Raw genomic sequence first — 19,008 nt, forward strand, 5'->3', positions numbered from 1 at the left:
GCATTCTTCCACATAACTTAGCTAAACTCAACAACCGTAGTGAATGCAAGTCAAATTCTCGTCTTAACTTTAAAATTCTACATTCACATTCATTGAGATTAGTAGCCGCTTTGTTCCTTATGCTCAGTGTCCATACAATATTTTTTTAAAAATTTATATATATATATATATATATTTTATTATTTTTTAAGTGAAGATTTCATCAATTTGCTTATTCACAATACATGGTTAGATAATGTAGCTGTACAGACTTTGTGCTGGGTCTGTAGAAGTGTGCATTTACGTCTTGTCCTTTTCAAATTGGTAATGGAAGTTTTTACATTTTTGAACAATGCTAAGGTGACTAAAAAATGTGCCTACCAAATGTGCACATTAGTATAAATGAGTTTTTTTTTTCTTTAATCATTTTTTTAAATATCCTTAACCATTAAAAAAAATAAAAAAAAATATAAATTTACTAAGAGTCACTTCTTTAACCATTAAGAAAAAAATAAAAAAAAGATATATGAATTAGCACAATTGATGTTCATATTTAATAGTCATCGTATCATTTTCCTACTTCATTTTGTATTGGATTAAGAGACTAATCTTAACCCGAATGGATAAAAAAAAAAGTTAAGGACAAAAAATGGACGTTTGAACGTATATTCCAAGACGCTTATCTCTAAATGACAACACCAGCACCACTGCCAGGAAAGCAGTGCAAACTTTCTTAAAAGGGTATCATTCATGAATATTGCTTGAATTCGCATTATCCAATAATCCATTTTTGATAGAGTTGGGAACGGAGTTTGGCTTCTATATAAATAAAAATAAAAATCCAAAGCAAATGGCCAATTGGTACTACTCTGAAAATGTAGTGCAATTTGCATATAGCTTACTACCTTATTTACCTTGGTGTAAACAAGGATTAGCCAGTTACCCATTATGAAATACACTTAAAAATAAATGCAATTATGCCTTGAGCAATGAAGACAGAAATATTTGATACGAAGTGCACAAGCATGCAATTTTGGGACAGGTGGCGCATACTATATAACAGCATCAGCTGATAGAGCTACGAGGTGCTGGGTAAACATAATATTATACATTTCTCTACCTCAAAACAGTGCTTTCTATCCCCAAAAGTAACCCCTAATCTGGAAGTTACTCGTAATCCCCGTTTTCGGGAGATTGGTGTCCTCCGTGCCCTGTTCTTCCTGCAAAATGAAACCATTCTATTTCACTCCATGCGTGTGTTTGGTTGTGTGTGATAGAGGGAAATGATACCTGTCAATTCGTAAACAGCAGCACTTCTAGCATCAAGACCTATCCTCCAATCTGCGGGCCGCGAAGTTGTCATCGGCATGCCCTGAATCAGGAAATGACTCCCTCCAATAGCTTGGGGCTCATCATTTCCCCTGACTGAATTTCTTCCAGAAGAGTCTATAGCTGAGCGAAAGCCAATACTTGATACTGCTGCCCCACCAACTGGTGATGGCATTTTGCTAGCAGAAGTATCACCCTTTACCCCCGCATTGATATCCTTCTTGGTGTCAAACAGAAATGTACCAACAATAACCTGTGGATGAAATTAAATAGTACGTCAAATAACAGATCCAACCTGCTAACTAAAACAAACAGAAAAAGGCCATGAACTTGGGGAAAGGAATCTTCTAACGTCTGATACATGGCAATGAACCATTTCAAAAACTTATCAACGTTCAAATCACCAAGATTGAGTGATCATATCAGCTAACCCACCCCAATCATGCCCTACGCACACAGTGTGTGTGTGTGAGTATAGTACCTGTACTGGGCCTGCAGCCCGTAGCGGTCCTCCAACTCCTCCTCCAATAATTTGGCCATCTGTACTAGATAGACAAACACTCAGCCCGCCAGTCCTCCCTCCAAGCTCAGTGCGCACATAAGATCCAGAGAGTGAAATAATCTCAAACCGACCCTAATATTGGGGTATTTTAGGAAACAATTATACATTGACAGATGAAGAAACCACACGTCAAGCTATCAAATTCTCTAGTGGAACAAAGGAATGAACCAGATGAAAATGCATAATTGTAGGTAACTAACAAACTAGTACCGAACAAGAATATCACCCCCCGAGACATTTAGGCACTTAAAAGAGAAAACTTCAAATCTTGTAAAAGCTGATATGATATGATTAACATGATAATAAAGAGGTGCATTTTCTTTTTTTAAAATTTTATAATAACGGTCTGTTTCCCAACCATTGACTGGGGTGATTCAGACATTCAACCAGCTGTTCTAGGCAACTGGAACCAAATAATTGGAAGATTTCTCTTAGTAAAAGGCGGTCTGAGAAATTTTTCAAATTGTATCCATCCATATTAATAGACCGAGAAATGATAGTTGCAGTAGTGAGTGCGCAAGCGCCATGCAATCACTTTGAAAAAAGTGAATAAATATGGGACCCACATGAAAAGAAATTAATTTTTTAATAGTGGAACCTATTCTTTTCAAAGCGACTGCACGACACTTGCACACTCCACGACTATATGTAGCATTAATCTTTTAGGATCTTCATATCTCTCATTTTCAGGATTTCATTTTCATTTTGCCTCACCAGATAGGCGGAAAGAAGAAAGGCATATTACTACATCATAGTTAAGTCCAAATTAAAAAGAAAAAAACACCTGCTAAATCAAAACTACTTAACATAAACACGATAAGAATAGACTGTAGGAATATTAACACTACGTAGAAAGGGGAAAATGCATTGTCTCCAAACAATGTCTGTGCCTTAGTTTAAACAAGCACTTAAAGTTTTTTTTTTTTTTTATAAGAAACAGGCACTTTAAAAATAGAGGGGGAAAAATTTCAGCAAAATGCCGACAGATTAAGCCTCATTTGAAATCCTATAACAGGTAGAATTAAATGAAACTTTCTACGGGGATATTCAAGTGTAGATGGGCTACACTTTAGGCATCACATTCATCACTCCAATCAAAAATATGTTTTGACAGCATAATAAAGCTTCACATCTTATAGTTTACATTTTAAGAAGTACTAATCTTGGACAACAATGTATTCTTAATGGCAAATAACTTTGTAGCATGGTATAGAATTAGTGTTAAATGTTATTACTGATCCTACATTCTCAATCCTACATTCTCAATTCATATTTTAGGCCTTTTTGTTTGAAACGTATATGCCTAAAAAGCATACGTACTTATAAGATTTTTCCTTGCGAAGCTAATAATTCTAAATTATCGACAAAGACCTTATTTTCAAAGAGTAATGCTAGATACAGTTGTGGAGTGCGTAAGCGCCGTACAATCCATTTGAAAAAGAGTGGGGTCTACTATTAAAAAATTCGTTTTTTCTTTTAATGTGGGTCCCGTATTTACTCTCTTTTTTTTTTTCAAAAGGATTGCACAACGTTTGCACACTCAAAACAGCAAATATCATTTCTCATTTTCAAAACTAAATTTGTTTAAATCAATCCATAAAGCTTGGGCACAATTTTCTATCATGATATTAGAGCTCTTGGCTAACGCCAGGCTCTATCTTGTGAAATATTTTACTTTTTTGTTCAATCCCTTTTTTTTATGTTGGGGAACCTCTCCAAGGTAGAGTCCGAAGGACCCACCCCTGCAGAGTAAACCCCGGTCCCGTGCACCACACCCTTGAAAGTTTCCCTACAAGGAACTAGTTAAATCGCTGGCTTTTCACAAAGAGGTATAGTCCCAAAAGATTGTTTGCACCCATGGGGTGTTGAACCTTGGACCTTAAGGGGAGTGATACCCCAAGACCAAGGCCTTCACCACTTGGGCCAACTCCTTGGGGTTACTTTTTTGTTCAATCCTTCCACTAGCTTTATCTCTTTCATAGAATCTTCATCATTGTTCAACCATATTTGTGCTTTTGGAGTATCTTTATTGGCTATAAGCCTCTTTTCATTGGGCTCTTTGTTAGCTCAATTGTTCTTTAAGGTTTATTGTGAGCATTGTTTAAGCTCCAAACCCATTTTTGGCCTTCTATTTTTGGTCCTATAGTTGAGTGAGACCATCTTTAGCCCATTGTTGGCTCAATTTTTCGGCCTATTGTTAGCCCTTTGCTGGCTTTGGCCTATTATCAACCCATTGTCGGCCACAACTCCAAATTTGATGTTCAAGCTGCAAGTAACTTCATTGTCACCACTGCCACTTTCATCATCTCATTGGTGATCAACAAATGGATATGAAGGCTACACTAAAATTTCAAACTTAAGATTTTAAAGTTTTTGAGAGAGGGTGTTAGAGAGAGGTTGATTTGATTTTTATCTTGATTTGGTTTTCATAATTTTAGTTATTTCATTACTTTATTTTCATATAAACAAGCTATTATTAACATTATTGTTTCCTTTCCTTTTATTAGAAAACCCTCAACCCCACAATTCTCCAGGAGGAGCTAAACCCAAAGCCAAACCTCTAGCCTCGAAAGGAGATGATCTTTTGGGTTGTAAGGCCAAAAGATTTCCTTTCAAATTGATAAATGAAATAAAGACAAAGCATATATGGATTATTGAGTTTTTTTTATATAGGTAATCAAGAAGTTTTATTCAATATATGGATTATTGAAAATAATTTCTATGCAGAAAACATAGGTGTAGGTTAAATTAGCATCCTCTATTATTCATACTTTATAGTGATTATTGACTAGTACATTTGATCTAGCCAAAAGACTGGGAAAGGCAAATTACAATTGCAAATTGCTAAAAGGCTTAGTCTTAGATTACACCTTTCATGAGTTCAATTTCAAGGAACTCAAATACTAAGCTCCGAGTGAAATGAATCGACTTTAACCAACATATTAATTATTAATATAAAAAGGACCTAGCCTTAAAGTATAAATGGCATTCAAAACGTTCTTTGGATTCACTAAATTTTTTTGTCTCAACTTTTGAATACTTCTATCAAATTTTCATGAACTTTTTCCGTATCTTTATTCTACCTATTAAAAAAAATATATCTATCTCAAGAGAGTATGGCCAGCAATTTGATGTCGAAACTTAACATTACCATGACGAAAAGATTAATTAATGAAATTCAAAAGGGAAATTTACATGCCAATAAAGCATTCACATATGCAAAATTAGTAGACATATGCAAAATTAGTAGAATATATAGTTGCTATGTAGAATAATATTGGAACCATACTCGGATATTGAGGCCAACTTAGCAAGTAAAAATGTTAAAGCCTAACGGGTGCATCTATGTGACTTCTTTCCACTTGCAGCCCACCAAGAATCTAATGCTAATTAGGGGCTAAGACAAAGTAGTGGCCAGCCATTTGCAATATGATGCTTTAAGTATATTGCCACCATGCAGATACAAACAATGCAATCATCAAATACTGATTCTATTGACCAGATAAAGAATAAGAATATTCTTTTTGCATCGAAATATAATTTATATATATGTATATAATAGAAGATGTTTTCCAGCACAATATACCTCATTAAAAACAATTGACTGTAGGTAACTGGAAAACTACGTGGAATTGCAAGAGTTATGAAAATTAAGCCCCGTGCCTTTTTTTGAGAATGGGCAATTTTGAAGTTGTTTACAGAAAGCAATTATAATTCATATGTTTAAAGCCCAAGAAAAAATTACAAACATGCCATATTTCACTACTAACTTGAATTTACCAGTCCAAATCTAATGGTCCAATAGAGCCATGATTTAATCAAGGCCAGGATCTGAGATAGCACACATAAGGAAAAACAATTCCCACATTTACTTACAAGCTTGAATTTCAGTTTGAGACTTTACTGATCTAATTCAACACCAAGCTCATTTTTCACACACAATCTTGTTGTGCTACCTACCCCAGAAGAAGCCCAACCATGGGTTCTATTAGGCCTTGTTTGGAAATAATCTCATCCCAAAATCCTCAATTTCATCTCATCTCATCTCCTTCCCAAACATAATTCAAATACAAAATTTTCAAACTAATAATTACAACTTTTTCAAATTAATCATTACAACTTTTCCAAACTTTCAAACAAAAAATAAAAAACAATTCAACTTTTTCAAATCCCCAAACAAAAATAATATTATAAAACTATATTCTAATAATATTTTTTATTCAACTTTTTTTCTCTCATTTCCCAAAACTCAAAAAATACTCAACTCAAATTATCTCACTACTATTCATAAACTATCTTACTACTATACACAAAATTCTCATCTCATCTCACTCCCCAAACGAGCCCTAAGTGTGTGTGTTTGTGTCAAATGAACTTTGACCTTTTTTTTTTCAATCACATCATGCCATATTAAAGCAAACAAAAAGTCACCATATAATGGGCCAACGACAACCAAACTCTGTTAAGGATACACAAGATTTTAAAACATTTATTCTTGATACTCCTAGAAGTTTTTTCTCCCAAAATCTGCATTCTGGAAATTCCCATTTGATTAAAGAAAAGAGTACCTCATACGCAATGTTGCCCCCAGAAGTTGCTGGCTGTCGAAGTGAAGCATTAGAGATCGAACCAGATGCAGATAAAATACATAGTTCACGCTTGCTTTGTTGCATGAACAACATAATTTTCTGGCCCACATCCTAGTGAATGCATCCATACTTTGTGTTAGGTGATAAACACTCAAATATCATCCATCTTAACTAATAAAGTAAACAAATCAGTATCCGACAAGCAAGGTAAGGACAGCCATCAAGGATAGATATACATCAGATAGAAAGATGTAAGCACGTGAAAATCTCAAAAAAGGAAAAATAAAAAGGTGGAAACCAAGCATGTTAACTTATTCATCATCTGCGAGGGGGAAGTCAACAAAAAACTCCACATTCAACGAGGACATTTGCAGTTTTGAGATAGAAATGTCTAAAAACATCTTCATCCATGAAATCAAACTCATTGGAGCTGCTACAAAGTATTTTCAGTTGGATCTGGCTTCCGTTGCTTTCATTTTTTACTGGTCCATGCATGATGCTCATGAAAAAGGCAAAACAAGTGGGGCCCCCCAATATCCAAATTATGCATGGCCCAAACAAAATCAAAGGAATTATTAGTTTAAAAGGATCGAAGCTGTACACTATTGAATAAATATGAGATAAATTTATTGTTAGAAAAAGAGACTTCAATATATTCAAATTAATTCCTTTTCATAGCTACTGGGTGATTCATTGGCAATATGGACTGAATATAGTATTCAATGCCCCTTGACAAAAAATTTATTCCACAAGGCACTAGCTATCTCACAACGAAGAAAATTGTGGTCGACAAATTTCCTGCTCTTTATGCACATACAACACCAATTTGCCATGCTAATATGACATTTCTTTAGACTATCCATGGTGAGGATGCTCTCCAGGAAGGTTGTCTAAGCCAAAACAAAAATCTGCTTTGTTGGTGCTTAGGCCACTAAAGACTCTTCCATTGAAAGGGATCACTATAATAAGAGATAAAGACCATATGGAAAGATCGAATGCTGAACTTCCCTTACTTGGGAGGGGCTTAAAGAATCTTATCCACACCTTCAAACGTAATCTAGTAGAGTATAAGAGATTGAAGAACTAAATGAAGGCATGGACTTGCTAGTCGCGAGCTGATCTAAAAAAACTAACCTTCCAATGAGTGCCATTGGAGAAAACTACAATAAATCAGCCACTGACCACTCTTGCACATGTGCAATACATATACCTCTAGGAGAACTTCCTTGAGAGTCCTGTCAGCATACTATAAATCGTGTTAAAATCTAGTCCCAGAGCCATCACCCACCTCAAGTCAAGTATTACCAGAAAAAATTCCATATCCTTTTCTGATACTTTTACATAGCCCCACCCTGTGCCAGCCATGTACCTCATTTGTACACCAACCAAACCAAGCACAACCAAATTTTGAAGCTATTGTGGCTTTCCACAACAACTACCCAATGGAATAATTTTGTACTCTTATCGCCCTCCTCTAGCCACAAAGCCCTGGACAAGTCTCCAACTCACCACCTCCAAAAGGATGATCCTTTCCAGCGCAGTCAAGACCTCAGGCCTTCTCAACCTCTCAAACTCGAATTAGGCTATCTTCTTCAATAATATCAAGCCTCGTAGCTCATCCATAAGGAGACATCATCTACCCAACATGGCCAACCACCTCCTCATTTGATTTTCTAAGATCTAGCTTCAAGGCTCGCAGTTCACTGGCCATAACAAATCTAGGAGGTCCTTGAAACTCATATGACAACCACCATTGTTTCACCTCCAGTGTAACTCACTCAGATTTTAGCCACATGTTGTTAAACTTGAAGTGCAGTTTACTCCAAACGACATCCTCGAATCAAGCAATAATGGAAATGATCCAAGAGTGTTTATGGCATTAGGCCATGAGGGGAGAGGCATGATGGAGCACAAATGAGATTAGCACATCTTTGGGGATGGGGGAGTGGAAAAGCATCAGGAAAGGATGGGACAATTTCTCTCCATGTAGTAGATTTGATGTGAGGCATGGGTCTAAGATTAGTTTTTGGCATGATTTGTGATTCAGGCATTAGCCTTTGAAGACAACTTTCCCAGCATTGTTCAGAATCTCCTGCTGTAAAGAGGGGTTGGTAGCAGAACTTTTACAAATCTCTAAAATATAGACACCAATGGAACATTACTTCCATTAGATGTACTTAACTTTTTATCGCTGAAAGAGAAAAACAGTAAATCACATGTGGCATCGTTTACTTAACCTTCAGTAATGACCACAGACGTTCACCCAATTATGGCATCATTAGAGATACAAATAATTGGACATGGAGATGATATCTTCATTATTTGGTTATTTTTACTCTACCAGGCTGAGAAGTGGTGTAGCAGATACGTAATTCGGGTTCATTCCAAAATACAGACCTTCGTAGTCAACTCCTTTTACTAAACTCTCACCCCCCAAGATGGCCCTTTGTTTCCTTGGAAGATTGTTTGGAGAAACAAGGCAGCGTCAAAGGATAGCATTCTTTGTTTTGGTTGGCAGCATTGGAGAAGCTCTTAACAGTGAGTAATTTGAGGAAGAGGAATGTTGTAGTAATAGGATGCTACTGTATGTGTACGTGAGGTGAACAAAGTGTGGACCATTCTCTTCTTCACTGCATGTGGCTTGAGACATACACATTAAAGTTTCGTACTTTTAGATTGTTAAAGTCATGCCTTAGTGGGTGATGGATTTGATAGCTAGTTGGAGACGTTCCCTCACGAGCCCCAACAACTTGGAAGCATTTGATGGTTCCATTATGTCTGATGTGGTGTATTTGGTGGCAATGTAATGCTCATACATTCGAATGCTGTGAGGACAGTGTTAGATTTAAGAGCCATTATGATTTCTAAATAATTTTTAATTTTTTCAGGGATTATTAGGGACTTTGTTTTCGTGTTCTTTTTCTTTAACCCGCTAGTTAGGTGTCTCCAACTATATAAATCCTCTTGTGTACTTGAGTTGTGGCACTTTGTGATTTAAACAAAATTAACTTACTCATAGAAAAAGACTTATGTACAAAAACAATCTATGGGTTAGGTTTCTCCGTTAAAGTTCCATTAATTGATCTCACGGTAATGCTAACATGCATGCCATGTGTCTGTTTTTGGACAAGTGGCGTGCAACATGGATAACAAGCAAACTCAAAACAAATGCTTAAAAAATCAAGTTTTCATGATGTATAAATAAATATTTATTTAATAAAATTCAAATAATATAAATAAAAATAAATGTCGAAAATAAATTTGAAAATAGTGTAAAACATAAAAAACATATAAAAATAGATCTAAAACTCAAAAGAACATTAAACCAAAATAGAAAACCAATATAAACTAGAAAAAAATAAAAAAAATACAAACATAAGTGTCACTTGGGTGACCAACCCAGGACCTAACTGGGTTTGTTGACCCTGGCAGACGCCTAGGTTAGCCCACCCAGAAATTGTAAAACTCAGGAAGCAAAACAATGAAATCGAAAATCTAATAACCAAAAAGATAATCATACAAACTGCAGATTATTTTTATACCCATCCCAAAGAAGAAACGTCAATAAAAAGAATGACAATAGCCCATTGATCAGGTCACAAAATAAAAAGCCATGAAATGCCTATCAAGAATCAAAGACATTTGGATACACAAACAGAGTTTAACCCATTAAAGATCACTTTCAGTGATCGACTTCTTTCACCGTAATCACCAAGGATGGTGGCTCAATGATCCTTGGGTTAATCCCAGATAGTTTGGCATGTATTAGGTCCATGGTTTGCATCTGAATATGGATTCACCTTACACTATTGGTATTAGCTGCCTAAGGATTTATTGAATTCCCTAGTGAGGCTGGGGACTAAACGATGGCTCAAACCCAACTTAAGGGAGGGTTTGCAGCTTCCCGCCACCTAGGCTCCTCCTGTTCAGTTCCCAATGAGTAAGATGTTATTACGGTCAAGCCTAGGTAGGAAGGCCACTTCAGGTTGCCTCCTCCTACCCTTTTTATTTTTAAAAAAAAAAATAAAAAATACCTCTTTGGCTGTAATTTGTTGATCTAATATGTTTAGTTTTTAAAATTTACATTATCCATATTAAAAGGTGGTATTCTCTATCTATTCAACTTCTCATGAGTGAAAGAAATTTAAACTTCAAAGGAGACTTCATCATTATCTCCATGATATTTTCTCTCCTTTACCATCATCTTAAGTAGTTTCTTCCAACCATACGTTTTAACTGTAATGTATTCTAATATTCTCATCTAATCTGAACGTATTAAATAGATATTCTTACCAGCACAAAAGACACTACCAATATTACTGTTACATCTCCAACCCACTCAATACGTTGATATTATGGGGCATAACCGCTATTTGTTACTCATCACCATCTTCATATTTTCCAAAAGCACTCCACACTTCTTACATGGAGTTATCATGATCAATTAAGCTCATCAACTTATCCTCATAGTGGTATCACCACACAGCTACTACATTGCAGATCTCATATGGCTCAGCCAGGAGCAGGTAGCCAGCCCTTGTGGTGCTCAAATCCAAAACTCACCTCCTTTACAGAGGTTGGGACTTCACAGAGAATTGTCTCACAAACACACATGGGAGTGGAACACCAGTTTGACCAAGTGCACCATGAGGCAAGCATAGGCACTCGGGTAAACCGTATGACAAAGTACCCACATTCTACGTGAAAAATATTTGCAATGTGATGAAATCCAGGTAAAATTCAATGGTTGCAGGCAGTGATCAGCCTGAATATCATTCAAATCTACAGTGGTAGAAGTTTGCAGATCTCTGTTAACAACAATTCCCAGTAAGACGGGCTGGACCTCCAAGAGTTATTGGGCACAAAACTAAATCCCTAAAGGAAAAACATAGAAAATTGAGAAAATATTCGAATAACTATCATCAGACGTGGCCTCCAAGTCACTAACTTTCACCGACTTCAGAGTTTAGACGCACAAAATTTCATCCTTAGATAAAATCATAAACCAAGAAAGGAAAGCAACCTAAAAGATCAAACCACTCCAACAACTAAAAAGGGAAAATGAATTACAGAAAGTAAATAATAAGGCATAAATCAAAATCAAACCTTACTAAGATTATTTGCATATTACTTGCATGTGCGCATCTTCAAGAATGTATTGCATGCATGTTTGTACATCAAAAAAGACAAAACATTAAAAGTCTTCAAGTCAAACAGAAAATTTATACCTCACCAGCAGCTACAGTAATGATATGTGGCGTAAAACCTTGCCCCGCATTGCCTGCATCAATCAGTTGGAAGTAGGTGCACCTCATAAGTATTGTAAAGTTTACTTAATGCTCACAAATCAATCAAAATAAATATAAAAAACATGATAGGTAAAACAATAAATTTTCAAAGCTTATGATGCTTCAGGCATTTGATACTATTTGACAAGGTTTCTATAGGACCTGAGGATTCTATTGATCGAAATCAAAGGAAAGTTTAGGGGAAAAAAGTAGAAAGGCGAGGAGCAAAATGATCAATTCAAAGGCATCCGGCATCCAAATGCCTCAGAAAATGTGTAATTTTCACTATGAATAAGCCATAATGCATCTACTAGCTTAAATAGAGAGGAATTGGATACAAATGAAACGCTATATAGCTAACCAAATCAAACAGGAATGAAAATCATGGTATAAATTTTTTTTGATAAGTAAAAATCATGGTATAATTAATACACCATTGCCTAACTAAATGGGATTTCTATACGATAGTTCAAGCATTTTGTAATATTTATTAGGGTAGTTCAATCGTTTTACAAAGTCAAGGTACAAGGTGTGTTAGATTTTATTAAAACGATAATATTATTATAGGTATTTTAAATAATAATGTAATATTTCATTTTTCTTATATGTTCAAATAAAATCTTGTGCATTGATGGAGAATATACTCATTGAAATATATGAGAAGGAAATGGTTATACAGCAATTGTTACATAATAGAAAACTAGCCATTTTCTTGCCATTAAGACAACATTTGTTACGTAACAGAAAACTAGCTGTTAGCATTTGTTACGTAACAAGAAAACTAGCTGTTTCCTAGCCATTGGAATGCATCTTCTAAAAAATATCTCTCTATCTTGTAATTCTAAAAAAAATGGTGTCCGAGTTGTTCTATAATAGTGCAACTGTAGAACAACGAGATTATAGAGGGCTTCATTGTATCCTAGGAACAATTTTTTCAATATTCTATAGCACGTTGAAAGGGGACAAATAATGTTCTAAAGAAATTTTCATTACGGTCAAGCCTTGGAGTCTAGATCTTTATTTTCTGCCTTTGTGAATCCATTATTTTCATTATATATATATATATATATATATTTTTGATAAGTAAGAGATAAACATTATTGATATGAATGAGATAGGCATAAGCCATGTACACCGGAAGTATATAGAAGAACACTATAATGAAATATTTTCATTATAATTTTCTAATAGTTTTAGAACATATTTTGTATCATGGAGGCAATGCAGTCCATCCAAGTGAAGAACCAAGACTTCATTTGTTTTGATCGTTTCGATGGTCAGAACTTCATTCACTGGCAGCAAAAGATGATGTTCTTCCTTGCCACTTTGAAGCTTGCATACATTTTGCAAAATGACTAGGAGACGATTCCCGATCCTACTCCAGAAGAGTGTGCCGAGTTGAAGGAGAAGCAAAGGAAGCGGAGAGAGGACGACTTTCTATACAAAGGCCACATCCTCAACGCGTTGTCCAATTCAATATATGATGTCTATCGGTATGCTCCTTTGGCAACAAATTTATGGATTTTAAGATGACTAACGATAAGCTAGTTTTCACCCAAGCATATGAATTATTGCTTATCATTGGTGATCTGAAATTGATGGGAATTGATATTGCTGAAAATTTCTTGGTATGAGCAATTGTTAATAAATTGCCCTCAACATGGAATGATTACAAGAGGAAACTTAAGCATGATGATAGAAAATATTCTTTAGAATCTCTTCAACGCCATTTACGCATTGAAGAAGATTCCAGGAATAGAGACAAAAAATATGATTCTTTTGAAATGAAAACAAAGGGTAACGTCATTGGCATTAACAAAAACACGCAGAAGAATAAGTTCATGCAAAGAATGATAAAAAGTTCAAGAAAAATGACCCTAACCCCAAATATCAAAACAATAAGACAAAAGATCATTGTTTTGTTTGTGACAAGCAAGGGCATCGTTCCTATCAATGTCAATATAGGAAAGAATAAAAAAATGTTGTGACTGAAGATCTCGTGGCGACGGTTTGTGAAGCGCATGTGACATCCGAGAATGGATGGTGGCTTGATACTGGACCTACAATTCATATTTCAAGGGATAGAAGTCTTTATAAGACTTGTGAGATAGATGATGATGGAACCGAGGTGAAAATGGGTAACAACATTCGAACCAAGGTTGTCGGAAAAGGAGCCGTCATACTAAAGTTCACCTTTGGAAAAGTTTTGGCTCTTGTCGATGTACACCATTTTCCTGACATGTCAAAGAATTTAATTTCGAGTGTCTTTTGAATAAGAGAGGTTTTAAGCTTGTGTATGAATTGGATAAATTTATTTTATCCAAGAATGGACTTATCAAAAAAAAAATTTATCCAAGAATGGGGTGTTTTTAGGAAAAGGCTACTCTTGTAATGGAATGATTAAATTGAATGTAATGGATGAGAATTCAGTTTATATTGCGTCGTCTTTTAATTTATGGCATGATTAGGACGTGTAAATTATGGTTCCATAAAATATGTCTGATTTTGATTTTATTTCTAATTTTGATGATAATGTTTAAAAATGTAGATTTGTGCTCAGTAAAAAATAAGCAGAATTCTTTTCAAAATGTTGAGCGTAAATCTGAAATTCTTGAACTTATTCATAGTGATGTTTGTGATCTTAAAAATGTTGAATCTCATGGTGGTAATAAGTATTTTCTTATGTTTATTGATGATTTTACTAGATATTCACATGTTTATTTGCTCAAGAGTAAAGATGAAGTTTTTTCTAAGTTTTTGATTTATAAAGCGAAAGTAGAAAATCAATTGGGCAAAAAGATTAAGGCCTTAAGGTCTGATCATGGTGGTGAATATTTATCAAATGAGTTTACTAAATTCTGTGAAACTCACATGATAAATCACCTAGTCATGGCCCCTTATACACCTCAACAAAATGGTATAGCCAAAAGAAAAAATAGAACTCTCGTTGAGATGGTGAATGCTATACTGTTAAGTTCTGCTCATCCTCTTAACTTATAGGGTGAAGCAATTTTATCCATTTGTTATATTTTGAATAGAGTGCCCCATAAGAAAGTTTTAAAAACTCCTTTTGAATTATGGCATAAACATTTTATTTATAAAAAAAAAAAAAAAGAATTATGGCATAAACATCCTCCATCTTTGAACAGATTAAAAGTGTGGGGGTGCTTAGCCTATGTAAGAAAATCGGATCTTAAAAGACCAAAATTGGGTTTGTAAAACCTATAGGTGTGTTTTTATTGGATATTCTCAAAATAGCATGACTTACAGATTTTTGGACTTAGATTCAAATGAGATATATGAATCTAGAGATGTTTAATTTTTTAAAAAATTTGACTAAGTCTGATTCTCAAAATAATAGTACTCATGTCCATGTCCCTAGCACTTCTGAAAATGAAATTGAGCATCCTAGCAAATTTGAACAAAGGAGGAGCAAAAGGCCTTGAAAAGAAACATCACTTGGCCCTGATTTTCTTATCCATCTCATAGAAGGAGATAGAAATGAGGTGAAGAAGGAAGTTGAATTCGTTTTTAATATTGAAAGTGATCCTTCATCTTACCAAGAAGCTATGTCATCTCAAGATGTTGCTTTCTGGGAAGAGGCTGTAAATGATGAAATGGAATCAATAGTTTCAAATGAAACTTGGAAACTAGTTGATTTACCTCCTGGTTCAAAAGCAATACGATGTAAGTGGATTTTTAGAAAAAAACTTAATGCCGATGGCTCTATTAATAAATACAAAGCTCATTTAGTGGCTAAGGGATATAGACAACGAGAAGGTATAGATTATTTCGATACATATGCTCCTGTTGCTATAAAAAATATGCTCCTGTTGCTATAAAAAATATGCTCCTGTTGCTAGAATATCCAATGTTAGAATTTTAATTTCTCATGCATCGCTCAATCATCTAGTAGTTCACCAAATGGATGTAAAAGCTGCCTTTTTAAATGGTGACCTAGATGAAGAGATTTATATGGAGGAACCCGAGGGTTTTATCATGGCTGGTCATGGAAAGAAAGTTTGTAAATTGATTAAATCCCTCTATGGTTTGAAACAAGCTCTCAAACAATGGCATGAAAAATTTGATAAAATAGTTTTTATCTTATGGTTTTAGAGTAAATGGTGATGATAAGTAGTATATTATAAAGTAGATAGTAATACTTGTGAGATTATTTGTTTGTATGTTGATGATATGTTAATATTTGGAAGCAACCTTCAATATGTTGAAGAAACTAAAAACTTTCTTTCCTCAATATTTGACATGAAAGACATGGGAGAGGCTGATGTAATCCTTGGGATTAAGATTGTGGGAACAATCAATGGTTTATCCTTGACACAATCTTATTATATTGAGAAAGTTATAAAGAAGCATGGAAATGAAGACCAAAATACAGTCTCGACTCCATATGATCCTAGTCTTAAATTGAGAGAAAATATAGGAAGATGTAGATCCCAACTGGAATATACTAGTGTAATAAAGAGTAATGTATGCGATGCACTGCACTAGACCTAATATTGCATTTGCTATTGGGATGCTAAGTAGATTTACTAGCAATCCAGGTAAAGAGCATTGGGATGCGATTTCTCGAGTTCTAAAATACTTGAAAGGGACAATGAATTATGGTCTACACTTTTTTTTTTCTTTTTTCTTTTTATGTCGGGGAACCTCTCCAAGGTAAGGCCCTTCGGACCCACCCTTGTAGAGTAAACTCCGTTCCCTTGCACCACACCCTTGGAAGTTTATCTACACATAATTAGTTAAATCGCTGGCTTTTCACCAGGAGATGTGGCCCCAAAGGATTGTTTGCACCCATTAGGTGTTGAACCTTAAAGGGAGTGATACCCCAAGACCAAAGCCTTCACTACTTGGGCCAACCCCTTGGGGTTTATTATGGTCTCCACTCTTGAGATACTCCATATGATAAGGATAGATTATAAGGATATAGGTAGGTGGTGTATGAGATCCAACATTGCTGGGAAATGAGAAGTTCTTGTTGTTTATAAGATTCCAATGGGGCTCTAATTATATCATTGATTAGTCTTTTTTAAGTATATACTATGTGGTTTGGGCATTTTATTGGAGCATTATAAATAGTATCAGAGCTTATCCCCACCAGAAATATGGGACTTGAGCCGTGTCACCTACGATGGACTGGCCTTATGAGGACGTCAGAAGTTTAAGGGGGGAAGATTGTGACACCCCATATGATAAGGATAGATTATAAGGATAATGGTATGCAGTTTATGGGATTACACATTACTTGGGAATGAGAAGTTTTTGCTCTTTATAAGGTTTCAATAAGGTGCCAATTATATCATTCACTAGTCCTTTTGAAGTATAGGTAATGTGGTTTGAGCCTTTCAAGAGGGCTTCATTATATCCTGAGAATAATTTTTTCAATACTCTATAGAACATTGAAAGGGGACAAAATATGTTGTAAAGAATTCCTCGTTACCATTGAGCCTTGAAATCTAGATCTTTATTTTCTGTCTTCATGATTCCATTACTTTCGTTATAATTTCCTAACAAGGGGTACTTTCCAGGATTAGTAGGTTGATTGGTTGATTCAAAACTTCAAGTATGTGTTTTCAAGCAAGACGTTAATCCTTCCAAATTTAAAGTTCAAGCAAATGGGTGATAATTTTGGGGGAAAGGAAATTGAATTTAAATATATAATCCTGATTAAAGCATCAAATTCCAAATAGGAGTCATGAAAACCCACCAACAGCACCAACATATTAAACAATCAAGAAAGAAACCCAATTCAATAAATTTGAAAAAAGGAGCCCACACAGAAACGAGGAATTGAAGCAGAACCAGGAGAAGGAACAGAAAGGGTAATGGAGAAAGACCCACCGGAAGCGACGAGATGAGATTTCTTGGTGGAAGCAGAGGTGGCGTCCTTCTTGTCCTTGGAAGAGTGGGAGTGAGACGACGTCGTTTGCTGCTGAGCGGCGGCCTTCTTGGCGGCAAGGGCTTGCTCCGGAGTGCCGTACTTCCTGGGCCTCCCTCGCTTCCGCTTAGCCGTGGGCGTGCCCTCCAGCGGCGAGGACGTCGTAGTAGTCGTCGTCGTCACCGCGGAAGAAGGCACCGAGGACGGGTGAGAGTAGACCATGTGGAGCCCGCCACCTTCTGCAGGTGGCATGAGCCCATTGGTCGGTGAGACAGCGGCGTTGGTCGTAGTGGTGATGGGGTTCTGGTGGTGGAGGTGGTGGAAGTAGGAGCTGAGTTGGCTCTCACTGGGTTCCATTTGAGGGGCGAGAGAGAGAGAAAGAGTGTGTGTGGAATGAGATTTTTTTAATTTTTTTTTCTTTTAATTTTTCTTTGAAAGGAATTGATTTTTGTGTTTTGAGTAAAAGAAAAGAAGAAGAATTGTGTGTTCTCAACCGCTCGATTGGATATTTTTTGATTTTTTTTTTTATGATTTGACTCGATTTTTCATTTCCAATTAGCCTCATCTCCATTTCCTATATTTGTTTTAGGTTTTTTTATTTTTTATTTTTTAAATATTAAAATAATACAAATGATATTTTTAAATTGTTAATATTAAAATAATACAAAATCATTTGTATTAAGCGTAGGATTTAAACAAATATTTTAAATAATATTATGTATAATGGTAGAGTGGTTACGTATTGTATAGTTATTATAAAAAATGAAATTTTATTATTAAAAAATTAATTTTTTATATATATTATATATTTATTTTTTTAATAATTATATTGTATTTATATACTTACCACTATAATTATTATTGTCCTTTATCTTTGACCCTTTTGAATATATTAATCAGGTTAAAAGCGCCACGTCAACATCGTTAAAAACAATGATTCTATGCTTTGTTTCGTTACTTATAAAACCTAGGTTCGTTGGTTATATAGGTAAAATAAAATGAGATTAAATAAAAGTTTAAAATTAAATAAAATATTATTAAAATATAATTTTTATTTTAAAAAAATTTGAATTATTTTTTATATTTTATTTAAGATTTTGAAAAAATTATAATAATTAGATAAAATTTAAATAATTTATGAAACCATACGAGACTTTAGTTATTAGTTTTATATTCAAACTTTTGAATAAATTGGTCTAATAATAAAATCACATTACTAGAAGTATTATAATTAAAAAATTTTATAAAAATAAATTTATTGACTGACGTGATTTTATATAATTCATTAGATTTATTTTTTAATAAACATAAATATTTTAGATTTCATAGAATATAATATACCATATACGTCAATCTGGAATTTAT

At 34.8% G+C, this 19,008-nt stretch overlaps 1 protein-coding gene across 2 annotated transcripts; it reads right to left on the reverse strand.

Annotated features, from left to right (window-relative positions):
- Nucleotides 1-841: 841 nt before the first annotated feature.
- Nucleotides 842-18,078, reverse strand: LOC122316510 (AT-hook motif nuclear-localized protein 14). 2 transcript variants are annotated; one of them, XM_043133089.1, is made up of 6 exons: nucleotides 17,607-18,078; nucleotides 11,688-11,740; nucleotides 6,439-6,570; nucleotides 1,790-1,942; nucleotides 1,270-1,561; nucleotides 842-1,217 (listed from the first exon to the last, which is right to left on the reverse strand). In XM_043133089.1, the coding sequence occupies exons 1-6, from the start codon at nucleotides 17,998-18,000 to the stop codon at nucleotides 1,147-1,149; spliced, it is 1,095 nt and encodes a 364-aa protein (XP_042989023.1). In that variant the 5' UTR covers nucleotides 18,001-18,078; the 3' UTR covers nucleotides 842-1,146. The 2 variants fall into 2 exon arrangements, with proteins under 2 accessions (XP_042989023.1, XP_042989025.1); XM_043133091.1 differs by having other exon boundaries at nucleotides 842-1,199; nucleotides 17,607-18,076.
- Between the last annotated feature and the right edge of the window lie 930 nt (nucleotides 18,079-19,008).

Source organism: Carya illinoinensis, chromosome 7 (genome assembly GCF_018687715.1).
Source record: "Carya illinoinensis cultivar Pawnee chromosome 7, C.illinoinensisPawnee_v1, whole genome shotgun sequence".
NCBI classification, from domain to species: domain Eukaryota; kingdom Viridiplantae; phylum Streptophyta; class Magnoliopsida; order Fagales; family Juglandaceae; genus Carya; species Carya illinoinensis.

Coding starts and splice junctions, on each gene's coding strand:
- LOC122316510 (XM_043133089.1), bottom strand. CDS start 18,000: ATGGAACCCAGTGAGAGCCAACTCAGCTCCTACTTCCACCACCTCCAC. Junction 6,571..11,687: donor TTACTGTAGCTGCTGGTGAG/GTATAAATTTTC, acceptor TGCATTCACTAG/GATGTGGGCCAGAAAATTAT. Junction 1,943..6,438: donor GGGGCAACATTGCGTATGAG/GTACTCTTTTCT, acceptor CCCCAATATTAG/GGTCGGTTTGAGATTATTTC.